The sequence below is a fragment of the Colias croceus genome, chromosome 2, assembly GCF_905220415.1.
Source record: "Colias croceus chromosome 2, ilColCroc2.1".
Lineage (NCBI taxonomy): Eukaryota > Metazoa > Arthropoda > Insecta > Lepidoptera > Pieridae > Colias > Colias croceus.
The window spans coordinates 4524549-4552461 of NC_059538.1; the positions used below are offsets into that span (position 1 = coordinate 4524549).

Sequence of the window (27913 nt, forward strand, 5' to 3'; positions counted from 1 at the left end):
CTGAAGCGCGGTTGAGAATTAGCGGCAGCGGGAAAGAAAAATGATTGTGACAGTCCGGCGAACACTGCTAATGGAGTCTGCGTCTGCGAAATGTTTCCACTTACATAGAGGGCGCTGGCGAACACACCTAGTACATTTCACAAATAATTAATAACTTTTACATTGTATTTCGGGTCACAAGACACAAATTCGATTGTATGGTTGTTGCGAAAATTATGGAAACGTTCGTTGACATTTAAATAATACTCACAAAAAAAAACATTTTTCTATACGAATAACTATTTTATATTATAATTTATAAACCAGCCGCTAGCTTCGTGTATCTAGAGTAATTTATTTGTTGATAATATGTTACAATGTTATTGGTTATAAAATAAACGGATAACGAATCAAAATAGAATGTAGTTGAATCTACACTCATAGGCACACTCATAGGTATAAGGGACAGTTAGTTACCTACTTAGGTATACCTACTTCAAAAAAAATTAGGTGTCAGTCTTTTTCTTATATTCGTTCTTATAAATTTCCAATCTCTCTAGGTAATAACGTAGAAATACCAACTTATCAATAATAATTCGTCACAATTTCTAAATAAAATATTATCAAATACCTACCCCTAACAAGTAAACTATTGAAAAAATAATTAAACTACCTATTAACAGAACTAGAATGAAATCTAAACATGTGTCTACGGCATTTGTAAGCATTCACGCGAATTCACCATACCCATTCAATGTTATCATAGAACAAAGAAATACATCTATTTAACACCATGAAAGCTCCGATAAGTATCTTGAAATTCAAATCACCAATGCAATTCATAGAGGGTTACACAAAATAAGCTGGAAAGCTCAAAGCAATAATAGGGCTCCACCCCAAAGATACAATGCCGCACTCCCCTCACAAATTAAGTGTAAAACAAACCTAATGAAATTTAAATATCTTTCGACGAGACTGTAATAACTGCACAAATAAAATCATGTCGCGGGGGAGAGTAATCGCTTCTATTGTGTACACATTGTACGAAAATGTGATATAGAGAGTTGGAACCTTGTCAGAATAATCCGACAGTGGGTTTACGGTATATTATTTTGGAACTAATACAGGCATGATGAGTGTGACAAGGGTGGAATACGTTAAGGAGGGGCGGGAATGCTCTCTAGACAGTAATAGGCTCTCAGTGTAGACATACCTCTTATTGTTGTCTCGTTAACAGATAATTCAGTACATTACAGTAATACGTTTAGTGGTCTCATGCGAAAACAGGGAAATCTGGGAGGATTTGCGTAGTTGCTACTTAATTTAATGTCTTTGATGATATTGTAACTTGTAACGAGATAATTTACGTGCTTTATATATCTCATATACTATTTATAGGGATTGTAGTTTGTGATTTATTTAGTATCTAATGAAAAATATTTTCATTTCGAGTGCACGTAGGACCTTATAAGTTATACCTACTTAGATGTGTAAGTAATATAATATACCTACGAACAATTCATAACCACCGGTCAATTGTTAAACTAATTCTGTCGCAAGATTCGAGTAAAATATTCAAATAATTTTTCAAAAACACGTTTTCACCCCTCAAAGGGAAGGACACTAATTTCCTACCCAGTCTGAAAGAAGCTTCCTTTCAAGAAGTGGAAAAAAGTTACAATCGAAAAGGAAATTTGCGTTTTAAATCCTCTAATGAAGCTGAGAAGTTTATAATGGAGGGGTGAAAGGCTGCAGACAAATTGAGGAAAAAACTCTGAGCGAGTATCTTTAACGAGAAATGTTGACTCGCCTTCATTACCTTGCCACGAATGCAAAACATTCCTTTTAAAATTAGGTTTTTATTTATTCCATTTTAGACTTGTTTTGTGCGACGCACTTTAATACGTAAATGGTAATGTAAATTGCGTTGTAGATTTATGAAGGAAAAGTGGAGTGGTCAAACTTGGTGACTGTTTTATTTATATATATGTACCTGTATAGGTTTAGTTTATATTTTAAATTTAAATTATATAGCTATACTTTTTTATTAGAATTAAAGGTATCTAAGTACTTATCTACATGAAGATTTTTTTTTTAAAGTTATTCCACACTGACCATGAGTCCATGAACGATGATCTATACATATTATAATAAATCTGTAGAAGGGTCAATTCTGTACATTGAAAATATTGAAAAAATAAATACCAGGGGGTGTTACTGGATCGATACCAAACCCAAATATGTGATTAAAAAATTTTTTGTCTGTCTGTCTGTCTGTCTGTCTGTATGTGAAGGCATCACGTGAAAACTAACGGTTCGATTTCGATGAAACTTGGTATAATTATACCTTATTATCCTGGGCGTAAAATAGGATACTTTTTATCGTGGAAAAATACGTAGAAAAAAATAATCTTAATTTTTCAGTTTTATCCATAGACGTTGTTCCGTAGAACCGCGAACACATGTTGCTTATTATTATAGGCCTAGCCGTATTTGGGTCCAATAGATATTTATAAGATGTCATTGTCAGAGTTACTCAAAATGGAGAAATAAACCATCCACGCGAAGACCGACATCCGCGCGGACGGAGTCGCGGGCGGAAGCTAGTCTATAATAAGAACCTATAAATTACGTAACGTACCTATAAATTGTTTAAGTATATTATATTGTATTGATTTTTTAACTGTATGTAGAGAATAATTTTCTATGTAGCTCGTGTTAATGTATCTGTCGCAGTCACCTAGTTGAATGTGATTTTTGATTAAATAACTAGCACCTTCATTGAATGACGAGATGCTCCATAAATATTATCACACTTCGTATTCAGATGAAAGGGAAAATATATAAAAAAAACAACACATTTTTTTATATCAAAATTTATTAAATATAAATACCTATTTGGAAGATATCATTTTATTTGAAACACAGTTATATATCCGATTATGTACAGTCTGGAAACATTAAAGGTAAATAGAAAATAATAAAATAAATACACAAACTGTACAATATATTTATAATAATTGAAATTAACCTTTGATAACATTTAAGATGCACTTCTATACTTTAGACAAAAATGCATACAATTCATGTACAAATATGAGGTTAATCAAATTAAGACTTTATACTAATGAATTTAAGAGTGCATTTAAAACAAATTTTATTTTATTATTATTTCGGAACATTTATTATATAAAAGAAAACGTGTAAATATTTATCGACACTTATTTAACAAAATAAAGATTCGAATTTCAATCCTAGCTACTTGTATAAACATTTTTCTATATGTTGCGTGAAATTTATTCCTTGTGTATGTATGTTTGTGATTACTGCAAAACAGCTGCGTTCGCGATGATAGACGGCGAGTTGATAGTTTCGCCGAGACTCTCCAAGAGTTCCTTACGATAATCGTCGAAGTCTCCGTCCACCTGTAAAAGTAGTCATATTATAGAAAAGTATTTGATTATATTCATGTTAAAAAAAATTATCAAGGCATTAAATGCTAGAAAAAAGTAAATACATGTGTATAAAATATTCATTTTTTAAGTTATTATTGTTATCTATGGGAATTTCGATTTCCACTGCAGTAAAGTAGAATTAAAAAGAAGATTAGGGATAAGATATGTTACGCCGTTAGTACACCGACGCATTCACGTGCGGCAGCAAATCTCTGCGAAACTACTGCGTAGCGAAATATCTGCGGAACGTTAGTAAACAGCAATGTTTTCGCAACTTTTTCGCAATGCGTCTGTGTAATGGCCATTTCGCAGTTCCTTGCGAAACAATACTGACAAGGACGCAACTTTTTGATCTATCTATGTGCTAGAGTGAGACATATCATATGCGAAAACCTGACATACTACTGACAGTTTTTTCGTTGTTTCGCTGCCGCTCACGAATGCGTCGGTGTACTAACGGGGTTAGGGATAGATAATTGCCTATCCATCGTTTTATTGGAGCTGCCCTTGTACTCGTTGATCGCTTTAGCAAGCGCGTCTATACTCTCAATGTGCAGTTTGGTGGTATCGTTCCACATTATGTATACTACAACACACAAGCTCACCTCATTTATAGTCTGGTCCTCGATGACCACGAGTGCATCTATGCTCTCTATTATTATTTTATTTACACACACAAGCTACCTCATTTATAGTCTAGTCCTCGATGACCACGAGCGCGTCTATGCTCTCTATTTTTATTTTATATTTACACACACTCAAGCTTACCTCATTTATAGTCTAGTCCTCGATGACCACGAGCGCGTCTATGCTCTATATTTTTAATTTATTTACACACACACAAGCTCACCTCATTTATAGTCTGGTCCTCGATGACCACGAGCGCGTCTATGCTCTTTATTTTTATTTTATTTACACACACTCAAGCTCACCTCATTTATAGTCTGGTCCTCGATGACCACGAGCGCGTCTATGCTCTCTATTTTTATTTTATATTTACACACACTCAAGCTTACCTCATTTATAGTCTAGTCCTCGATGACCACGAGCGCGTCTATGCTCTCTAGTTTTATTTTATATTTACACACACTCAAGCTTACCTCATTTATAGTCTAGTCCTCGATGACCACGAGCGCGTCTATGCTCTATATTTTTAATTTATTTACACACACACAAGCTCACCTCATTTATAGTCTGGTCCTCGATGACCACGAGCGCGTCTATGCTCTTTATTTTTATTTTATTTACACACACACAAGCTCACCTCATTTATAGTCTGGTCCTCGATGACCACGAGCGCGTCTATGCTCTTTATTTTTATTTTATTTACACACACACAAGCTCACCTCATTTATAGTCTGGTCCTCGATGACCACGAGCGCGTCTATGCTCTTTATTTTTATTTTATTTACACACACACAAGCTCACCTCATTTATAGTCTGGTCCTCGATGACCACGAGCGCGTCTATGCTCTATAATTTTCATTTATTTACACACACACAAGCTCACCTCATTTATAGTCTGGTCCTCGATGACCACGAGCGCGTCTATGCTCTTTATTTTTATTTTATTTACACACACACAAGCTCACCTCATTTATAGTCTGGTCCTCGATGACCACGAGCGCGTCTATGCTCTATAATTTTAATTTATTTACACACACACAAGCTCACCTCATTTATAGTCTGGTCCTCGATGACCACGAGCGCGTCTATGCTCTTTATTTTTATTTTATTTACACACACACAAGCTCACCTCATTTATAGTCTGGTCCTCGATGACCACGAGCGCGTCTATGCTCTATAATTTTAATTTATTTACACACACACAAGCTCACCTCATTTATAGTCTGGTCCTCGATGACGTATAGCGCACATTCGGTCTCACGTATAAGCCGCTCGTCGTGCGACACGATCACGACGCCGCCCTTGTACTCGTTGATCGCTTCAGCTAGCGCGTCTATACTCTCGATGTCCAAGTTGTTTGTCGGCTCGTCCTGGATTAAGTAAAATGGATGAAATCTTCTACTTATAAAAATTAATTTGCTTCTTGCTACTTTGTTTTATACTATGAAGTTCATCACAAGTGCCGCCGTAAGATTTTAGCCATGAAAATCCTGCGGGTAACAAGTAAAGTATCATCGAAATCCATTCAGTAGTTTTCGCGTGAAAGAGTAATAAACAAACATCTATTCTGAGAAACTTGCATGTTTATAATACATATATTTTGTAAAAATAATCGGATAGGATAATATCTGAAACAACTGGATAGATTTGAATCAACTTTTTTTTATAATATATAAAAGAATAACCCATAGATAAAGCTAATATGACACAGATATAGTCGCTTTTGACAACTTATAATGTAATTTAAGCTTTTCAACCGACTTTAAAAAAGAGGTTTAATTTTGTCTTGAGTTTGATGATTCATTTATTTTTTGAAAGAAGATCAAGTTCCGGTTGGTCCCATTTAAATATTGTTCAGGTTTTGCCATATTTTGAAAGTGGTTAAGTTTTTTTTATTATATACTAGCTGCTCCGCGGTTTCACCCCCGTGGCTCCACTCCTGTTGGTCGTAGCGTGATGGTATATAGCCTTCCTCGATAAATGAGCTATCTAACACCGAAAGAATTTTCCGATTAGTTCCCGAGATTAGCGCGTTCAAACAATCAAACAAACAAACTCTTCAGCTTTATAATATTAGTATAGATTTAACTCACCAATATAATAACGTCGGGCGCCATAAGGGTCAGTTCCGCCAACGCCACCCTGGCCTTCTGCCCTCCGCTGAGGTCCTTCATCTTGATCGTATGCGCGTGGCTCGCTAGCCCGAAGGTGCCCAACGCTTTGCGCGCCTTTTCGTATTGCAGACCGAAGAGCCTTTGCAGGTATTCCACTGGGGACTCTTCTGCTGTTAAATGCTCTCCGGAGTGCTGGTCGAAACGACCGATCCTCTGTTGGTAAAAAGGAAATAAAATATTCAACCTCAAACTCAAACATTTATTTATTCAATTAGACTTCTTCTAGAAGCACTTTAAATCGTCATTACATATTTTTAATTTTTTAACATTTACCACAGATTCGGAAAGCAGTATCTATGGAGAAGAACCGGCAAGAAACTCCAATTATTTATTTGTGTTGTACAAAAATAATTGCTTGCGTGTACATGCTATGTACTACATAGACTAAACTATATACTGATATCTGGTGTCTTTCTTGTGGAAGGAATACATGTTATATTCATAGAGCTAGGATGTATGGGGGTGTGCAATGATTTAAATTAATAGAACATGTACATATTAAAGGTTACTAAAGTATTATGAAGATTTCACAATCTCCGTCCGCAATCATTTTCACATTTACTTAATACAAACAACCAAAGTGTTTAACTGACAGATTTAACAAAGAAACTAACGAGAAGTATTGATAATTATTGTCTCTACTTACCAGTCTATGATTTCTCAATAGCTCCCCGCGTATAGGACTCAGTTCTCCGACGAGGAGCTTCAAGAAGGTAGACTTGCCCACTCCGTTGGGACCAACAATGGCGATACGCGAGTTCAGATCGATACCAAAGTCCACGTCAATGAACAGCGGTTTTTGACCGGGGAAGTTGAAATTCACGTCTAGGAAGGAAATTATATTAATTAATAAAGTCTGTAGCTCAAATCTCAATAATAAATAAACTTTTAAGAAAACTTACAGGGGTAGTTTTAAGTCTATTATAAATATCAAAAATTTATGCAAACTACATACATTAAGGCTGGTTGCAGAGCTTGACCGACCATCAGTGCGTACGTCAGTCGCGCTTGTCATATGTATGGAAATTCATAAAACCGTTCATAGCTAGACCGACCATACGCACGCGTATTGTCATGCGCATTAGTGTCATAGTCATACAATTGTTGATGCGTTTCGCCTGGACCGACGGTACGCACTGACGGTCGGTCAAGCTCTGCAACCAGCCTAAGGTTTAAAATCAAAATCATTATATTAAAAATTGTAACCAGCAGAGCACGCTCACTAATGCTACGCACTCTTCTGATGCGCTCTTTTGAATTTCGAATATTCAAACAACATAATATATATTCCAATTTCTTTGTTTACCATCCTTCATTTCTCACCAGCCAGTCTCACACCATACTCCTCCTCATGCGCAGATTTTAATTTCAAATATTTGAAACTCTTTAGAATTTTATTTTTAATTTATTTCATTAGTCCAATAGTTTTTCAGTATTCAGTACAAAATACTTACTGTGCAACCCAAGTATGGGCGGTTGCAGCGGCGGCGGGTCCGGGAAGTTGAACTTGACGATATACTCTTTAGGCCGCTGCAGTAAAGTGACTGGTGCTGCATTCTCTTCGTTCTCTTCGCGCGTCGATTTACTGCGGTTCTTCTCTTGTTTGCGTGTTAATGCTTCCTTTTGTTTCTTTTCCTGTTTAATTAAGGTAAAAAGGAGTTGTAAGAGAACATCACTACTGAAGGGCAAGGGTTTCCAAACCTAGTAATTTTTACGGGGTTTTCTAAGAAGATAGAAATAATGTTATGTTACGTATTTTTAACTAAATAAATTGATCGAATATTTGTCTGTCTTTTATTTAATAACTAACAACAGAACCAAAAATTTGTGATGTGTTTTCTCATGACAAAACGTTTATGACACATAAAATATTTTTATTCTTTAATTTTAATACATACTGCTGCTTTCTTTGACGATCCGTGCGCCTTCAAATCTTTCAATCTCTTCTCCTGTTTTTCATACTCCTTGATCATTTCTTTTCGTTTTTGTGCGTACATTTTCTTGAACATGGAGTAATTGCCCTTATAATAATACAACTTTTGTTGGTCCAAGTGAATAATTTCATTGCACACATTATCTAAGAAAGACTGGTCGTGAGATACTACTAGTAGGGTTTTCTTCCATCCTTGTAAATAGCTGTAATACACATATTTCTATATAGTTATATAGGTAGTTGTGATAAATATGTAGGTAATAGAGAATTTAAGCCGGAAAAAACGATGATTTACATTAAAAAAATTACGAAAATAAGTTTACTTACTTATCCAACCAAATTACTGCATTAAGATCTAAATGGTTTGTAGGTTCATCGAGTAGTAGGAGTGTAGGTTCAATATACAAAGCTCTGAAAAAGAAATTTTTATTAATAAATGTTCTTTTTAACTAAAAAACAAAATAAGTTTTTATATTGATATATTCACCTGAAAACATTGAAATAATTACATATTTTATTTGTGTCTTTTTCATTATCATGCCATTAAAGTAGCATGATAAAGAAGTAAGTAAATCTTTATTTACATTTACGAAATGAAATGAAATAAATTTATTTGTACATTTTATGATTTACAATTAATGTACGACATATTATGCTTGTTCTGTATAATTTCAAAATATCTACACTATTTATCTAAAGGCAATACTAATTTCCTAGACATACCTAGCTAATGAGACTCTCATACGCCAACCACCAGAGAAGTTTTTAGTAGCTCTATCCTGCATCTCCTTGTTAAAACCTAAACCGGCCAAAATTCTTCGAGCGCGTGGTTCTGCTGAATCGGCACCTATGGCTTTCAATTCCGCATACACCTAAAACAAATTTAATACTTAAGTATAAAAAATCAAATAACTATTGTTTAAAGGTATTATTGTTATTGTTTTATGTTAAAACGTAGAAATTTTTGCTAAAACGTATACAAATTGGGTTAAGTAATAGGAGTCAGAAAATTTTTGCACTTGTGTCTTACCTCATTCAATCGGTCTTGCTTTGATAGATCGCCTTTTTCAGTCTGTGCTTCTAGCACCTTACACTCGTCCAATAGTTCTAAATAAATAGACGAAGTATATTAATTAGGTACATTACAGTTACATAGACTAAGTATATAAGAAACACTACACTATGCTTAAATTTATAACAAAAAAAAAAGAACTCTCTTACCTTTCCTTTTAACATCCGATTCGAGCAATGTATCCACCGCACTCATATCACTAGCCGTGACCTCTTGTTCACAGAGCAAGATATCAATGTGTGGCGGCAGTGGAAAAGCCCTTTGAGCGAGATGCCTCAACAACGTAGTTTTACCGTGACCATTTGGCCCAACAAGACCATACCGACGACCGTTCGCAATCAATAGATTCGCGTTCACGAATAAGTCTTTCCCTTTTGCACTGATGGAAAAGTTCTCCACTTTTATGTCCACTGCGTTTTCCAGGGCTGCCATCTGACCTGTAAATAATACCTTGTAAAGTGTGAAATGCCAAGTATGCTTTTGTGACTATTATGAATTTATATTAGATCAATTAATTCAGAATATGTTTCTTTAATATTTTGAAACTATAAGACTACATACTTATTTTAGATGAGTACTTTGGTTTATGGACACTTTTGTCACAAAAAAATCACTTATTTTTAAAAATTGTGTGTCCTAAATTCCCTTCCCTACTTGGGTACAAAATAGTCAACCTTATTCTTGGTTGTAAACATCTTACGATATCTGTCTTATCTATCAATTTCATTTGTTCATAATTTATAAAAAATACAAATGATAATTTGTACAAAATTATGAAATTATTTTCATTAGGCATTCTATTATATTATATATTGCAAGTATTTTTTACTGTATCATTTCTACTAAACTTTATATCTACACTAAGAAATGGATAAATGACTAACCAGCAGTTTTTTGCGCCTGGCTCACAGTGAAATTAGCATCAAGATCACTATGCCCCTGTCCGCCCTTTTTCGTCAACAACTCCATTTGTTTTTCGTACTCTTGTTGTTTTTTTAACTTCTTCTTCTCTTTGTGACTCATTTTCTTCTCTTGATCGGGTTTAACTTCTTGCTCTTTCTCTGGTTCTTTCTGTATAGTAAAATATAGTAATGGTTGATTAATCATTTCATTGGTATGCATGGTCAATGCTTATTCATACCAATGTATAATATTAAATGTATTCCTTCATATACTGTGGATAATCCAGAATACAAATTGAGGAGAGATTGTTTTAATATTAGTGCATAGGAAAGCAGGCGAAAGTGGATTTCTAACAATGTAAATTTAGAGAACAAAAACTTTTAAAGGGCATATGATAAACTTTTAAAGGGATATGTATATTTTAATAGGCTTTTTTGTATAGTTTGATAACTCAGGCCCCGGAACCACAGACACAATAGAAAATCTTGTGTGTCGTGGACCGATTGGGCCGCTTGGGGCTCAATGGGTTAATAAGTATTACTATGAATGTAAACTTGTATATGTAATATGATTATTGAAGATGATTTAAAATATATACATCCATACAATAACACAATTGATTTAAACTAAATTAAAAAAAAAGTTTTATCCAACCTTTTCAGAAACATCTTCTTCCTCTGGTTCAGGTTCTTTGATTTCAAACTTCTTCAACTCCTCCTCTATGTTGTCAATGTTATTTTTCTTTCTATTTTTTACTGAAAACATATTTTTTGTTGACTTTATGTTTTCAAAGTACATAATATGTATGTTTTTCAGACAAGATTCCTTAAGATTGGTAGCTTTGTGTTGTAATTACAAAACTGTTTAGTGGCAGTACATAATTTGAATTTGAACTAGAATAGTGACTTCATAATATTTTTAACTAGCCGTGCCCTGTGTATTTACCCGCATAGCTCCGCTTCTATTGATCTAAGCGTGATAAATTATAGCATATAGCCTTCCTCAATCTAATACCGAAAGAATTTTTAAATATCAGACCAGTAGTTCCTGAGATTAGCGCGTTCAAATAAACAAACTCTTCAACTTTATAATATTAGTATAGATGTGTCTGGTTTCTCCTTGCTTATTTGATTAAGACTAAACGTAATAACTCAGGCCCTGGAATCACAGACACAATAGAAAATCGATTGTGTCGTGGACCGATCGGGCCGCTTGGGGCTCAATGGGTTATTAACATTAAATACTTACATTTGCTTTTAACAATTGGTTTTAAAACATCTTCTTCCTCTGAATCCATCTTCAATTCTTTATCACTTCCTTCATCAGGCCAATCATCTTTCTTATTTTTACCTAAAATTAAAATTTATTATGAATTTCAACCATTATAAAATGAGCAGATCTTAAAAATTATTATGGTAAATATTAAAAATGTTATGACGATTCAAAAGTGCTTAGACAAGAAGTCTAATTGAATAAATAAATATTTGAGTTAACAGAAATGATAATAATGAAATTTGTATGCATATCTTAAAATTAAATTATGGAAATAATTGATATAACAACCCTTTGTAAAATATTAAAGAGAAGAAAGATGTAAATACCTTTTGAACTTTTAGTTTTAGGGGGTGGAGCCACATTGCTGGAAACATTACTAACAACTGATTTAGAGTCTTCATTGTCTGATTCATCTGAAGCAGCAACTGCTTTCTTTTTGTTCTTTGCTAAAAATAAGAATATTACTGTTTTAATAATATGTAAAGTGTTTTAAAGATCAAGGCCCCGTAATTAACTGACTTAAAAAAAAGGAGGAGGTTCTCAATTCGACCATATTATATATTTTTAAATTCCTGGGTCTTACTTGTCGACTTATTTTACAAAATGTATGTTAAAATTACTGTACAAAATAGCTATCCACAACGTGACACCATTATCTTATGTCTAAATTAATGTTATGGAAATATACAAATATGATCATTAAATTCCAAAAAACAGAACAGCGGCCATATTGTGACCTTTTATTTCCAGACAGATTACACTGTAGAGTGTAGACTGACTGGCCAATTCATGGCTATTTCAATCATAATATGAATTTGCCAGTCAGTTCAATTCACTGTGTGTTTACACAGTGTCTAGAAATAAGAGCTCATAATACGGCCTCTGTTGCCTCTAGTGATATTGAACTAACTCTTTCTCTAAGCTTTACAGACCCTTTCAAACTTCTAAAGAATTTATAATTCATTAAAATTATATAATATGCAAACAGCTACCTTTAGTATTTTTAGATTTGGCTGGTAGTGCAGCAATACTGGAATCATTGCTGGCAACAGAGTTAGCATCGTCATTGTCCGATGCCTCTGAATCAACAGTGGCAGTTTTTTTCTTGTTCTTTGCTGCAAAAAAATATTCATTACCTACTATTTTATATTTTTTCAATTTGATTCAAAAAGTATTGCAATGTTACTTGGTAACTAACTAAAATTTATACATCCATACTAATATTATAAATGCGAAAGTAACTATGTCTGTCTGTCTGTCTGTTACTCAATCACGCCTATACTACTGAACCAATTTGCATGAAATTTGGTGTAGAGATATTTTGATACCCGAGAAAGGACATAGGATAGGTTTTATCCCGGAAATCCCACGGGAAAGGGAACTATGCTGGTTTTTCTTTGACTGCGCGGGCGAAGCTGCGGGTGGGAAGCTAGTATTACATATATTGACTTCCCGATGAAGGGATTGTACAAAATGTATACTCTAAAAGTAGTTTTGGGAAACTATATATTTAAATATTATTTAAACTAATAGCTGCTTTTATTTATTTTTTTGTTTGTTTTCAACTCTTTTTAATAATTGAATACTTGATTTTAATTATAAAACCATTTTAACCTAGCTTACCTTTCTTTTTTGATACAGGCTTTACTTCTTCTTCTTCTGAGACTTGCTTTAGTTCTACATCACTACCACCATCATCAGACCAATCATCACCCTTTTTGCCTTTACCTTAAAATCAAATTATTTTACTCAAATATAGTTCAATAAAAAAATAATCTAAAAATTAATTGATGTATGTTTACTTAATAGTCAGTAAAGACAATATTATTGTACATTAAATCATAAATATTATATAAAATTGTAAAATATAATAGATCAATTCATAATTTAACTGTTCCTGTATATAAAAATACTAATATTATAAAGCTGAAGAGTTTGTTTGTTTATTTGAATGCGCTAATCTCAGGAACTACTGGTCCGATTTGAAAAATTCTTCGGTGTTAGATGGCCCATTTATTGAACTAGGTTATAGGCTATATATCATCACGCTACGAGCAACAGGAGTGGAGCCACGGGGGTGAGACCGCTCGGAGCAGCAAGTATAAAAAAAAAAATATTTTAGTTCAATTACCCTTTTTCTTTTTATTTGTTTTAGCAGCAGGCTTTGATGCGGTACTTGTGGCATTACTAACTATTGACTTGTTATCATCTTGTTCATCATCAGAGTGGTCTAAGCCCTTCTTTTTGTTTTTACCTGAAATGATAATAAATATATAAATTGGGTGGAATTTTGACAGGAATTCTTTAAGCTAGGTCTATGCTTAAAATATTATGTTTAAATTACAATGTGTACAACAGCTGTTATTAGCCAGCAATATGTTTCAATCAGAAATAAGAAAAATTATACCTTTCTTTTGAGACTTCTTAGCAGCTGGTTTTATTTCTTCTTCTTCATCTGACACGTGTACCTTCTTAACAGTATCCCCGCCTTCTCCATCAGTAAGATCAGCAACTTCTTTGCCCTTTTTCTTACCCTTTCCTTTGCTTTTTGAGGTTATATCATCGTTGGCAACTGGTTTCTTCTCCTCAAAATCATCATTAATGTCTAAATTTTTCTTATTTCCTTTCTTTTTAGACATTATGCTTTCACTTATTTATGAATTATAATAAAATTTACGTGGACAACACTGATTAACAACTCATAAGCCCCTCGAGTCGTATTGAAATTTGAAATTTGCAATCTATCAAAATTGACATTTGACAATTGACATTTGGCATATTTTGGCAGTAGACATATGACAGAAGTATGACAGCGAATTTAAGAAATGGGAATGTCCAGTTCATAGACAATAAAGAAAAGTATGCCCGAAAATTCTATTCGCACGGGAACGCAATGTGGAAGTGGGTTTGCCGTGTTAGTATATAAATTTTCTTTCGCATAACGATATATTGTTAGATCTCCGGTCTGCATGACTCAGACAGTTCAAATGTAGTTTACAAAATTTCATTGGGCAAGTCTTACCGATCGGCTTGATAATTTGGCGCTGTGAAGAGTCGTCGCTTCAATGTGTGTTTTTTATTGCATCTACAATGGGGAGTGCTTTGAAGAGCTGCTTGAAACAATACCTGCCACTGAGTTCCATCAACGTACCACACGTCACAAACTCAAATACCACCCACACCACCTTGACTGTTGGCGGTCGACGACTGTGCGCTTCAAAAGAAGCTTCTTTCCGCGCACAACGAACTTATGGAACGAACTTCCTCATGCGGTGTTTCCAAACGGTTACGACTTTATAGGGACCTTCAAGAAAAGAGCGTACTCCTACTTTAAAGACCGGCAATGCACTGACAATGTCCCCGGCATTGCTGGTGCGTATGGGCGACGCAGTACACTTAACATCAGCGTGACGCGTCTGCTCTGTTGCCTCCTCATAAATAAAAAAAACCGGCCAAGTGCGAGTCGGGCTCGCGCACAAAGGGTTCCGTAGCAGCAAATATAATAAATTACAGTTAAATCAACCTATCTCAAAAACTATAAGAGATACTTTGATCAAACCAAAAATCGTTGAAAGAGTTAATTAGCATGCATCACCTCTATTTTTTTTAGAATTTTATACCCCGTAGTTATAAAAATAGAGGGGGGGGGACATACTTTTTACGACTTTGAGAGCTGATATCTCAAAAACCGTTCACTTTAAGAAAAATGTTTTTTAGAAAACTTTATATCATTTTAAAAGACCTTTCCATTGATACCCCACACGGGTATGTACATCGAAAAAAAAAATTTCATCCCTCAGTTACATGTATGGGGGGCCCCACCCCCAATTCTTTTTTTTACTATTTAGTGTCATATTTTTGTAGCGGTTCATACAACACATATTCCCATCAAATTTCATCACTGTAGTACTTATAGTTTCCGAGTAAATCGGCTGTGACAGACGGACAGACGGACAGACGGACAGACGGACATGACGAAACTATAAGGGTTCCGTTTTTGCCATTTTGGCTACGGAACCCTAAAAATGGCCATTTTTAGGGCCTTCGGCTATCAGGTGCATAGGTGTAAATTATAATATTATGTAGTACACTCGCTATTCGCGTTGAGATTCGTGTATTAAAATAACAAGTAAAAAACACTATAATATCGTTTTTCTTTTTTTAAAATAATCATTATCTTCGATTTTTAATTCATTTTAAATGGTGTCCGGCAATAGATCACTTCATTTCCAAAATAATTATTCTCTTTATACCAAAGAAGATATAATAAACTTGCTTTCCGCCCGCAGCTTCGTCCGCGTACTCAAAAAAACCACCTAGATCTCGTTGGATTTCCGAGATAATATGTATCTTATATCTAATTTATGTCTTTTCTCAATTTCAAACTTACTTTTTGTGCCACATATCATCAAAATCGGTTCAGACTTCAGTGTTTGAGGCGTGAAGAAGGAAAGACAGTTTTTACAAGGAAAAGTAATAAGGTTATATCGTTTTTGTTTTCTTCTTGAATACTGGCTAGATACTTTCTTACATCTTATGTCAAGAAAAAATTATGGAAATGAAAATAGAACTTCCCTGTGCAAGATATAGTTTGCCATGATGGCCACACAAATTTTATTGTATTTTATTTTTATTCTTTTCTCCTTCAATTATTTGCCTAAATGTACGTCTGAACTATCGAAAAAAAGTATTGAATATGGTCGTGATGACGAAGGAAACGATGAAGGAATAGAAATAGCAACAGAACAGGAGAATAATAATGTCACTATGTGTACAAGAAGGCAAAATAGTATTTTGCATGAGATTCAACTAGCAAAACCTAAGCAATTTCCATTCATAGCAGCTTTAATGTCTCAAAGGAATGAATATATTTGTGCTGGATCCATTGTGTCAAATGGTATAATACTAACAGCTGGTCAGTGTACACAGTCTGTGAGTTATGCGCTTGTTAATACTACCTCTGACAAAAAAGACGATACAGTGGTACAGTTACACGTTATTAAAACTGAGAATTTTCCAACATATACAGGAACTGATTCTGTAAAAAATGTTGGTATACTTTTTACAGAAAAGCATAACAACACACTAGCTTCAAAGATTCGCTTAAGTAACATAACTAATGGGAAAAATATAAACGAAATGGAAGCTATAGGATTTGGGCTTAACGCTGACGCAGACCAAACAAAAACTCTACAATACATCGGTATAGAGCAAAGAGCAACCACTGGAGTTGTAATACACGGATTTCTTGATTGCATTGATACAAAGGTACCAACTTGTTTTAAGGATTTAGGAGGACCAGTCATATTCGATAATGAACTTATTGGTATAGTAACTAAAGGTCAGGATGAGTGTACTAAAGAAATGACATCCACATATTCTATTAATAAACATCTCGTCGATGTTCTCCCTACTTATGCGTTCAAAGCATGGCTTGATGAGCAAATCAGTAAAAATCAAGAGCAAGTTAAGGAACCTTTAGAAGTTTACCCAACAAAACCTGTTCTTCGAGAAACTATTCACGTAATGACTAGCGCTGGAAGTGCTTCAAAATTATTTATACCCTTTGTGTATGCTTATTTTCAAGTGTGCAATATTTTGATAAAAATTCTTTAAATTTTGTTTTTAATTTTTTTTCTGTTAAATTTCAATAAACCTTATACTTATTATGTCTAATGAAATGTTTTATTTAAAATCTTCAAAATCAAAATGCCTGAATTTAAGGTTAAATAAATAGGAATTAAAGGTATAAATCACACCTACGTACGGAAGATATAAATATTTGCATGAGAAAGTGGGTGGTTATTTGTATTTCTAGCGATTTAATAAAATTCATCGTAGCGGCTTAGGGAAACCCTGTGGGGAAACCTCTCATTTAAATAGCTGGATCCATACCGGACGATCCAGCGATCCCGCGATCCGCGATCCAGGATCGCGGAGCATGGATCGTGGATCGTGTTAGGCCGATCCACTTTAAAAACTTGCGATCCCAAATATGCGCTCCAAGCGATCCTAAGGCGATCCGTGATTCAGCCAGTCTAACTCTTGTACAATATGGAGTCACACGTACAACGGCGGCATCTTGCCGTTGGAGCAGTAACTTTTATAATACTTAAATGTTAGCGCAAAAAATCAAGAAAAAGAAATCGACGGTTTCGGGTGTAAGAATTTTACAAAAATCGATTGGCATCTGGGACTCATCTGTACGCAGAGTTAGTTTCAGATGAAGTTGAACCTGTGAGTTGAACACAATTTTGCGCGATCGGATCGCGGTGGATCGTCCGGTGTGGACCCAGCTTATAAGATATAATGTTACTGGTAATATACTGTGGTAGTTTTCCAATTAAGAATACAGAGCATAATGCGATTCAGTGGCGCACAAGTGTGAATTAGTTTTCAAATGCACCAGCAGGTTGCGCTAATTTCAGTGTTGAAAAAAAAATATTCATAGAGTTAAAGGCCCTACTCACGGTTCAACACAACCAACAATCTGCTGAAACAATTTGTTGCAGTCGCGATTGAGCGTTCTCTACTCACGATTCATCCAACCCTCAATCTGATGACCAGTGTTGCCAACTCAGTGGAATTTCCACTAGATCTGGGTGGTTTAGCTCCCCCATTTAGCGGACAAATATTGGTTTTAGTGGCTGGTGGATTTTCCTAGTGGTTTAGATGAGTTCAATTAGTGGTAAGGTACGACATTCAACCACTAGGAAGATTTATTTTGTGTCATGTTGTTTCAACGAACATTCGGGAATTCTCCGTTGTTTGTCTATTTCTTGAATATTTTTGATTATAAACTTTATTACTATTGATATAAAGTATGATTTGATGATTCAAAAGGTTATATGTTTATTCTGTATTTGTGTACAAAAACAATAATTGTCAGTACCTACCAGTATTGGCAACGCTTTACGCTGCGGCCGCGGCGGGTAGCTTCTAGCTTGACGTATTTTAATTAATTTTGTGAAGTAATATGGTTTTACATTAAATATGCCCAAACCACAATGCACACCAAAATTTCTATCACAGAAATTTATTCTTCACATAGGTACTGAAACTCTAGAAGAAGCAGATTTTTCTAGATGATCTTTAAATGTAACAAAAATAAAAATAATTGGTTGCCTGTAAAGTCGGTATACGGGCGAAAGTTTTACGTGACAACGACTTTTTATGTCTGTCTCTCTCGCTCTTAGGCGGGCTAACCATGCCCGCGTGCCTCTTTCGGTGACTCATCGTAACGTTACCGAGCGTTACACTTTTTCATAAGTGACTCCCAGCCGCAACGCGGCTGCGCGATTGAGCCGAGATTGCACGGTTCCCAACTTAGGGGTTTTCCCCCCAGATTTAGGGGGTAAATAAGTGAGATAGGAATTTTTTAGGGGTCTGAAATTTTTAGGGGTATTTTTAGGGATTTTTTTTTGACTGTTTAATATTTTTAAATTGATAATTACATAACTAGTTTTAATATTTATTTCTTGCCCTAGCGACTCATAGCGACATCCAGTACGTAATTAAATAAAATTTTGCAAAGCATCATGATGGTCCGATTTACATTAAATCGAAATGGTGGATCTTGTACAACATATTTTAATCCATCCAATAAAATGTTAAATTTATTCAACATGTATGATTTCAAAAACGCTGAATCTTCAGATGAAGACGAAATATTTTATGTATTAAATAACTTGTAATAAAAAGACTTTTGAAACATATTACAGCATATTATTTCTAAATCATCATGAATTTATATTTGTATGTTTTTTTAGGGGGACAACTGAATAATTTAGGCGTTTTTAGGAGTTTTTGACACAAACTTTAGGGATAAATATTTTTGAGAGTTGGTAACACTGCGAGATTGGAGCAATCACAATACTCACGTTCCAACACGCACACAATCTGCTGAGACAATTTGTCGGGTTGCTTCCGCGCCGATCCAATACACAACATGTTGGGTTACGCCCCCAACGTGCCCTCAACTATACTATTCACGACACAATCTGTCAGCTCACTGCAGATTGTGTCAGCAGATTGTTACTGAAATTGAATCGTGAGTAGGCTACTTTAGCAATAATAAAGTGGTATACACTGTGGGTATACATAATAATTGGTTGAAAACTATTTACGGTTATTTTAAGTATTTTGGATTTTGATTATTTCATTAACATTTTTTTCAATGTTTGTACCTTCATCCATACTTATATTTATTTTTTTTAACACAATTTACTTAAGTTAACTTTGATTATTTTGAAAAAACTACAATGAAACGAAAGCTTTAATTTTTTTTTCCAACAATTGATAATATTACTAACGATAATAGGCCTAAACCTACATAAACAAAACATTTCGATCAATGCCAACATAAAGGGGAAAACACTTGTTAATTTTCTGTCACAGTTGGCATCGATTGCACCGATTGCACGCATCAATTCGCGCGCATTACTTTTTAGAGTGCTCAATTGTGCGAAGTGCGAAGCGTTGCTGTAGTTGAAACCTAAGGTTGAAACATTTAACGTTAAGCATTATGCCGCATAATGCGCTCTAGTGCTGTAATTGGAAAACTACCTGTATTTATATACAATCGTGCGCATTAAGCGCATAAGAGCGCATAGCATAACCGTTAGCGAAGTGGAGCGCAGTTTCCGTGTCATATGAATTTTAACTTTATTGTCATACTCGAACGAGTCGCGCGGATGCCCGCGGCACCGCTGGAATTCCGCGGAATTCCAGCGGCGCCGCGGGCTTGAGTTTCTCATGCGATAATAAGTATTATAGTAATGAAAATAAAGTTAAAATTCATATGGCACTGAAACTGCGCTCCGCTTCGCTGCGCTTCGCCGCTCTTTTGGTGTGAGTTGACCCTTACGAGAACTTAGAGAAGAGCAGAACTTGGTCCATGGCATTTCATTATAAAAATCAGAAGTGGCAACATTATTATGCTAAGTCAAAATTCAAAAATCAACATATTTCAAATGTCACATCTGTCAAATTACAATGCTCAGATTTTTGTAGGTACCTAATATTATTCTACAATTATAATTTTGTATGAGTAAATATCGCATTTAAACATTTGCACTGCCCAAAATATGATTTATTTTTGATTCAGCTTATGCTCAATGAAGACTAATGATTCAAGAGTCCAATACCCCCATACAACTTATTTTCTAAAGGACAAAGTGTGCCTCTCATTTCAGATTCCTGTGAAGAATGAGCCTTCTTTACAACTTAATGGGCATGTGCGCAATCTATACACTTATAAACATTTCGATATTCCCCAAGCTCTGTCCTTAGGAAAATAAGATAAGTTACGGGCTCTTGGAAGAGAAAAAAAAGAGTGAGACTCTTTTTTTCTCTTCGACCTGTTTGAAAATTACTAATTTATTTAATTCTTTTTTTAGAAAAGTATAATAGTAATTCATGTCCTTTTATTTGAATGTGGGGGTATGTATAAATCTTTGTATTATTATTATGAAATTATGTATGTATTAAATATTACAGTTACTTATTTATTTTTTAATTCATTAGTATTTATAGTTCCAACATTGACTTATTATTTTAGGAAAGGGGGGAAAAAGTTCAGATAATACCTAGTGCTAGAAAGCCAATCCACAATATTTCACACACAGATACAATGAGTTACAAAAAAAGTAATATAAATACATCAAGAGAAAGAAATATTCAATCCTCTAATATTGGAGTTGATGAAGTTGATAACATTTTCAGGTATGGTAATTTTTCAGCATAATATCAAAATATTATACCTACTCAAAAATTTATTATACAAATATAATAATTTTTTGAGTAGGTATTATGTAGTATTTTAACAATGATAAATAATGAATAAGTATTTTGTATTTATCAATGACATTAAAATTAATAATCATCAGCAATCACCTAAATGGTACAGTCAGCAATTTGAATTTGAGTTATATAAATTTGACTACAGTCAAATGTGTACCTATTTCAGTAAACATGTTCGTCCTTCAAGTCCTATTGCAATAAGGAAAGAATTACCAAGTGGAAGTGCCCTTGATGCAGAATTATCAGACAGTGATGATGATTCATCAAATGAGTATGTATATAAATTATATATAGTATGTACATAATATTGTTGTCTCGAATAATTGTTGGCAATAAGCCACTACCCATAATATTATGTGAATTAAAAAAATATTATGTAATTAGTATGCATATATAATACTAATTTAAATGTGTAGATATAGGTACTTAATTTTATGTGGTTACAGAAATTTATGACTAATACTTTAGGATACTTTGCATTTAATTTAATTTATGTAATACAGGATGTGAAATAAAAAAATAATAAAAATTTATCTGGGCCACACAAAATTGTTATTTAATAAAATCAATTTTAAACTGGCCTTGGGGCAATTAATACAGATTAATCTATAGCAATTATTTTCACTATATTTGTTTTGTGTTTCAGAGAGCCGTTATCTGAATCACCATACAGTTCACCAGGTAGCCTGTCAAATTCTTATAGCAAAAATGAAAGCCCCAACTATGAATATCAATCTATTGCCCAAAGTGACAGAGAAAATTTGAGCAGGAGAGTATTATCACATCAGTATAGTCAAGAAAGGAAAAGTTCAATTCCTTCCATTGAGCCTGATGAACAAATTCTAAAAAAATACACAATTTATATTCCCGCACTAATTGCTTTAGTTTTTGGTGTATATTATTTGTATGATCCAAGCACAGAGAAAACTGTTTTTCAAAATAATTATGATAAATTCAGTTTCTACAGTGATGTGAAAAGTTTGGCACAGCAATATAAAGTTAAAGGGGATGCAATGTTACAAATACAAACAGGTAATTTTTGCTATTTTACTTTACAGTCTCTACACCTTCAATTTCGTGGAAAAATATGATGTAGTTACAATAATCTTTAAGTATGTTTTATATATTACTGAACAACCACTCAACATAACTAAAATTAAAAATAATTTATTAACAATTTTTAGCAATAAACACCATATTTGAAAAACAAGACACAGCTTCATTTATTTTCACATATGACGGAGGGATGGCTAATTTTGATCCAGTGAAATTCAACAAATTTATGGATAATATTGCATCAGCTGCTTCTCGGTATTTACGTAAGTTTTTATATTTGAATAATTTAATATAACTCTACAAATTAAGCACACAAGAAACAACAAATTTTCATTATATTTATGAATCTAGTTAAATTTAATAAAAAATATAGGTAGGTTTGTTTGGAAAAAAATTGCAGCAACCAGGTACTTAGGTACTTAGGAACCTAAAAAATTAAATCACTTGTTTAATAGAATAAAGATAGTAGTGCATATTTTATTCTTGTTTGATTGCTTGCCACATAATAATTATTATTTTTATTATAAAGACTTAGTAAATAATAATTTCTTTTTTTATAATCTTACATAACGACAAATTACAATGCCCAAAAATCATTGAAAAATGTCACTACCTACACTTCTAAGGCTGGTTGCAGAGCTTGACCGACCGTCAGTGCGTACCGTCGGTCCTGACGATACGCATCAACAATGACTATGACTATGACACTAATGCGCATGACAATACGCGTGCGTATGGTCGGTCTAGCTATGAACGGTTTTATGAATTTCCATACATATTATGACAAGCGCGACTGACGTACGCACTGACGGTCGGTCAAGCTCTGCAGTCTGCAACCAGCCTTATATGACTCAATAAAATGTATAAATACTTTTTTTTTCAGGTAACAATACAAAAAATGTACAACATATTGTATTGGATAATTCTAAGATCATAAGCCTAAAGTCAGATTACGAGCTTATTAATCAATATCGTGACACTGTTGAAAAAAGGGGAGTACTGCTTGTCAAGGATATTGAGAAAGTACCTTCAAACCTTGCTATGGCCTTCCATTATTACTGTGATGAATACAACCCATTGGTTAAAAAGAGTGCAATTTTTTTTACTCTGAATGTTGCTGAATGTTCTACATTGGGTGGGTTTATTTTAAATATGTTATGTATAATATTTGGGTCTATAATCCATATCAATGTTTTATTTATTTATTTAGCCCTTATATTCCATGACATTTAGATACAATTTACACAACAAAAGATACATGAAAATATTAATAATGCAATTCGGTTATATGTCCTGGCCCCTTTCGGGTATAGGCCTCCTCCAACTGTTATACATATCAATGTTACATTATTTTTATTTACAACCTTTCCAGATCAAAAACCAACACATGAATATATTGAGCGATGCCTTAAAACAAAATGGAAGGAAATACAAAAGGATAAAATTGGTCCACTTCTAACAAGGGTTGTTAATATTGTTGTTGATGTAATTAGTGTGTAAAATAAATAGTATTGATAATGTTAATTTTTACAACAGTATTTCAAAATTTTATAATACTTTTTATACAAAGGAATTGACTATTATTAGTGTTTCTTTTAGGATAATATGTATGATGTCAACCGATTTCGGATTGTTATCAGTAAAATCAAAGTTTTCACAAATAACATGTTATGTCTTCCTGTAAACCAGTAGGTAGTTAGATTCTTTAGCTATGTAATGTTTTGAGTACAAAATAAAGAAATTTGAAACTTATGTCATTTATAAATTAATCTAATTATCAATATTTTGCTCAGTGAAAACTTCAAGGAACACTAGAATTTGTCATAAATCATTATTCTTGTTTTATTTCATTTATAGCATGTTGTGCATTCAAAATTAAATACAATGGAATTAAAATGTAATTTATTCATTAAAATGAACATGGTTTTTATGTTTTCTAGTTTAATAAGCAATGAATAAATTATATTTTAAGCTTTTTGTAACTTATTTAAAATGTTTTTTATTTATTTTGCGAAATAAAAATTTAGACTTTTTTTTCTTTAATAATAAATGAGAGAATTTTTTACCAAAAATACATTTTTTTATTACTATTAAGATTCTACATAGACAAAGACCACAATGCACTCTGATCTGAGGAATTATTGTCTGGTGGGTCACGCATATCATCAAGTGAATCCTGTTCTAAATCATTGTTGTTACGAGCTGATGAATATGAAGTTCTTAACTCCTCGTCTTCATCATGAGATTCTTCTGACTCATCTGATTCATCATTTCCTGAAATAGTAATATAATATTAAAAATGAACTTTTCAAATGAATATTAACCTATCAAGTGTGTGTATGATTGTCCAATTGAATTAAGTAAACTTACGGCCGAATACTGAAACGCCACTCAAATCTCAAACTCATCTAATTGCAACTTAAAGATAAGCATCCCGTAAATTTAACTGCTATACACAAACGCCACTCAAGCAATTTGAAACCGTGATTAGGCAAGCAGTCCTCAAATGTTTACATAATGGCAACATCCTGCTAGAAAAATTGTAATCAGCATGTTCTCTATTACAAAATAATTTAGGTCACGTCTTGTATTCGTTTTACGCAGTCTTGTTTGAATGAATATGAATATATCTATAAATTATTTGAAATGTATCAGCATAATGTAATTATGGTTTGAATTACTATTGAAATTATATGTCTTTTTACGTAAAAATAAGTTAAATATTTATTTAAGACGTCTTAAAAAAAAAAAATTTCTGGATACGTTTGACGTAGATTGGAACGTCAAGTGTCATTTCATCGTCAAGTGTAATGACATTGTTACGCGCGATAATTTAAACATTTCATTAGTGGAGTGAATTTCAGTTGACCATTATTTTATTATTAAAATCCTAATAACTGATTCACGATGGAGGATAAGAAGAAACGTGAATCTAATTATACACCTGCTGAGAAAGATATGCTCTTGGAAGTGATAAAAAAGTAAGTACTTACCCACATGAACAATAAAATACTATATTATTCTTTACGTAGCATGAAATACTTCGCTCATATGCACCCCTATAACATACAGAGCCAGGGCAACTGTTGTCTGTAACTAGTGATAATGAATGTGTAACCCTTGTGACCACTTATCATCTGAAAATCTCAACTTATAAATAGTTTATTACAAGTACTTTTTAGGGTACTGTGCCTAAAAGGTAAAACGAAAGCGAAGATAATGACGATAAAGACATTTTATCACTTTTCTACACGAGGAATCCAAGTTTTAATAGATTTGTTTTGATTTGAGGGACCTTGCGACCGTTCTCAAATCTAAGGGCTGCTCAAATCAGTTTGACAGTTCATTTGACAGTTAAATAGTGTTGAGTAGCGTTCCTGTATACGAATTTTAAACTAAGTGGACTTTGAGCACAACTTAATTTAAGGTGCACTTAAATTTGAGAGATACTTAAAATTGACTTTTGAGAATACGAAAACAAAGTTCAAGAGCTGCTCAAACGTTTAAGCAGCCCTTAAATATTTGAGTGGCGTTTCAGTATTCGGCCGTTAGCTCATTAATTGAGGAAGGCTATAGATTAAAATTTAAATAATATCATCACAGTAGTACCAACAGGAGCGGAGCAATGCGGGTAAAAGCTACATAGTACTAGTACTATTTTATATATTTAATACATATATAAATTGAAAGAAGTATCATATACTTATATATACACTTGACTATGTGAATGTAATCAAACCTTCTTCTTCATCAGAATCGGCTTCCTCTTCCATTTGCTCTTGTTCACTTTTACCAAGAGGCGCCCTTTTTGTAAACTGCTGACCGACAGTGGTCAACTGAAATTTTGAAGAAAAAGATGATTTAATAAAAAATATAAAAAGTTTTGGTTCTATTAAAGAATAAATATGCATTTTAAGCTTTATACCATACCCAGTGGTGACTAGCTTCCTCGAGAACAAGCAATTCCGTGTCCTCATCGCAAGGATTATCAGCATTAAACCATTTAGAGTCAACCATTCGCGGAAATAATGCTGGAAAGGGTATATCCATTTTTGAGTTAAATATTTACTTAAGAAATGTTCTCGTTTACAATTTGTTTTCTCGTCTGTACTTTGTTTCTTTTCATAACATTAAACCTGTAAATCTCACCACAGAGCAAGTAATATCACAGTCTCACTGTAAAAAATAAATATATATCTCTCACACATATCTCAAGTCTGAACTCGCCGAAGGGGAGTAGGTACTTAGGTAGTAGTTAGTACCTACCTATATTCTTTGTTTTCAGCTGTGGTTTTCAGCTATGATGATTGATGATTCCTGTGACACTTCATCGTGTTCCGAATTACGTATTTTATGTTTAAAACGCCAAAATAATTTTAGTGCATAATATTTTTATTTTATAGCGGCAATATTACCAAAAATATAAAAATGAAACATCTTAAGCTTAGAAATCAAAAACAGTATTGTTTAGTTTATTATAATGAAAAATAAAATAACACAAAAATATAATACATACGCAATTCGTGTACATGAAATGGATCGTTGAAAAATCATAGAGTTGGAAAATCATATAATCGGCGCCCATCTTGTGATCGTTTGTCAATCGAGTCAATCGTATGTACGAGTGCGTCAGCCTTGTATTACAAACAAGTTGCATTTTTATAGGTATTGATACTTTACATAGTATTCTTCTATTGTTACTAATTGTTATTGTTGACTTTTTGTTGCTGTTGTTAGCTAAGTATCCGTAGTTAATTTTCGGCGAAATGCCGAAAAAACTAATTTTGGTACTTTATTCAAATCGATATCATTTCCATATAAAATATTATCGATTAACGGAAACAATTGATATGATTTCAGTAAAGACATCTCTACACGTGTCAAAAATCGATGTGTCACAGAAATCATCTTAGGTGGAAAGGACTATAATCACAGATCTGTGGATCTAGCGCACTAAAATTTACTGTGATAAGAGCGTTTTCACATTGTCCGGTCCGATATCGGATATCGGGCGCCGATAGCCGATATCCGATATCGGAGGCTAAGTAAAATGTATGATTTAGGTACCTGTCTTTCACATTGTCCGGTCCGATATCGGATATCGGAGCCAACACCGATATTCCCGTGAACTATCGGACGATAATGTTCAGTGTTACCAACTCAATTTTCGAAAAGGTAGTATACCAACAGCAAAAAAAGCACTAGTTTGTGTATTTTCAGTCATTTCTAGGCGCTAAATGTAAAAAAAATCCTTTCATTTACTTTAAACCTTTTTATTAAGAAAACATTCATTTAAGTATTTAAAGGCATTAAAAATACTATTTTTACGGGAGCTATTTTAATACCGTCCTATAATATACGGCAATTGGCTGAACTGAAGTAAACAAAAATATATTGCGTTCTTAAATTCAACCGTATCTTCGAAATATTAGTCTCTTTTATCTTTATTTACTCATTGTGCCTCGCTCCTCCTCCTACTTGGACTACTGTTGTGCTGTAAGCTGTTTATTGTATTGTTGCCATTGAGTCACAAATTTAGTGCTTTGTTTTAGCGCCGATATCAAACCTGTATAATAAATAGCACATCTAAATAATATTAAGTAATTAATAATATCAAATCTTTTTTTATATTTTACTT

At 33.6% G+C, this 27913-nt stretch overlaps 4 protein-coding genes across 10 annotated transcripts; 2 read left to right on the forward strand and 2 right to left on the reverse strand.

Annotated features, from left to right (window-relative positions):
* Positions 1-2845: 2845 nt before the first annotated feature.
* On the reverse strand, positions 2846-14165 carry LOC123703006 (ATP-binding cassette sub-family F member 1). Its single transcript, XM_045650878.1, has 18 exons — positions 13826-14165; positions 13550-13672; positions 13042-13146; positions 12411-12533; positions 11745-11864; positions 11392-11493; positions 10798-10898; positions 10125-10311; positions 9390-9677; positions 9199-9275; positions 8892-9040; positions 8496-8579; positions 8134-8371; positions 7690-7870; positions 6882-7060; positions 6155-6388; positions 5273-5431; positions 2846-3404 (listed from the first exon to the last, which is right to left on the reverse strand). The coding sequence occupies exons 1-18, from the start codon at positions 14055-14057 to the stop codon at positions 3303-3305; spliced, it is 2784 nt and encodes a 927-aa protein (XP_045506834.1). The 5' UTR covers positions 14058-14165; the 3' UTR covers positions 2846-3302.
* A 1792-nt stretch (positions 14166-15957) lies between these two features.
* LOC123703245 (lectizyme-like) lies at positions 15958-17094 on the forward strand. Its single transcript, XM_045651189.1, has one exon. The coding sequence runs from the start codon at positions 16015-16017 to the stop codon at positions 17032-17034; it is 1020 nt and encodes a 339-aa protein (XP_045507145.1). The 5' UTR covers positions 15958-16014; the 3' UTR covers positions 17035-17094.
* A 3313-nt stretch (positions 17095-20407) lies between these two features.
* LOC123698654 lies at positions 20408-24261 on the forward strand. Of its 4 annotated transcripts, none has more exons than XM_045645403.1 (8): positions 20408-20426; positions 20817-20859; positions 20978-21141; positions 21386-21490; positions 21866-22251; positions 22404-22538; positions 23159-23410; positions 23648-24261. In XM_045645403.1, exons 2-8 carry the CDS (start codon positions 20836-20838, stop codon positions 23773-23775), a joined length of 1194 nt encoding a protein of 397 aa, XP_045501359.1. In that variant the 5' UTR covers positions 20408-20426; positions 20817-20835; the 3' UTR covers positions 23776-24261. The 4 variants fall into 4 exon arrangements, with proteins under 4 accessions (XP_045501359.1, XP_045501367.1, XP_045501372.1 ...); XM_045645411.1 differs by having other exon boundaries at positions 20414-20430; XM_045645416.1 differs by lacking the exon at positions 20408-20426 and adding an exon at positions 20439-20461.
* Positions 24262-24333: 72 nt separating this feature from the next.
* On the reverse strand, positions 24334-26560 carry LOC123698696 (anaphase-promoting complex subunit 15A-like). Of its 4 annotated transcripts, none has more exons than XM_045645460.1 (4): positions 26538-26560; positions 26206-26306; positions 26015-26111; positions 24334-24549 (listed from the first exon to the last, which is right to left on the reverse strand). In XM_045645460.1, exons 2-4 carry the CDS (start codon positions 26290-26292, stop codon positions 24374-24376), a joined length of 360 nt encoding a protein of 119 aa, XP_045501416.1. In that variant the 5' UTR covers positions 26293-26306; positions 26538-26560; the 3' UTR covers positions 24334-24373. The 4 variants fall into 4 exon arrangements, with proteins under 4 accessions (XP_045501416.1, XP_045501408.1, XP_045501413.1 ...); XM_045645452.1 differs by having other exon boundaries at positions 26480-26552; XM_045645457.1 differs by lacking the exon at positions 26538-26560 and adding an exon at positions 26425-26537.
* Positions 26561-27913: the final 1353 nt, after the last annotated feature.

Bases quoted from the DNA above. Each gene is read 5' to 3' on its own strand.
- LOC123703245 (XM_045651189.1), top strand. From the start codon at position 16,015: ATGATGGCCACACAAATTTTATTGTATTTTATTTTTATTCTTTTCTCC.
- LOC123703006 (XM_045650878.1), bottom strand. From the start codon at position 14,057: ATGTCTAAAAAGAAAGGAAATAAGAAAAATTTAGACATTAATGATGAT. The intron at 13,147-13,549 runs GTAATTGAACTA...TTTGATTTTAAG, and splicing joins AACAAATAAAAAGAAAAAGG to GTAAAGGCAAAAAGGGTGAT. The intron at 3,405-5,272 runs GTGAGCTTGTGT...CTACTTTTACAG, and splicing joins AGGACCAGACTATAAATGAG to GTGGACGGAGACTTCGACGA.
- LOC123698696 (XM_045645448.1), bottom strand. From the start codon at position 26,325: ATGGATATACCCTTTCCAGCATTATTTCCGCGAATGGTTGACTCTAAA. The intron at 26,112-26,205 runs GTATGGTATAAA...TCAAAATTTCAG, and splicing joins AGGAAGCTAGTCACCACTGG to TTGACCACTGTCGGTCAGCA. The intron at 24,550-26,014 runs GTTTGATTACAT...TTACTATTTCAG, and splicing joins CGATTCTGATGAAGAAGAAG to GAAATGATGAATCAGATGAG.
- LOC123698654 (XM_045645403.1), top strand. From the start codon at position 20,836: ATGTCCTTTTATTTGAATGTGGGG. The intron at 21,491-21,865 runs GTATGTATATAA...TTTGTGTTTCAG, and splicing joins GATGATGATTCATCAAATGA to AGAGCCGTTATCTGAATCAC. The intron at 22,252-22,403 runs GTAATTTTTGCT...AACAATTTTTAG, and splicing joins AATGTTACAAATACAAACAG to CAATAAACACCATATTTGAA.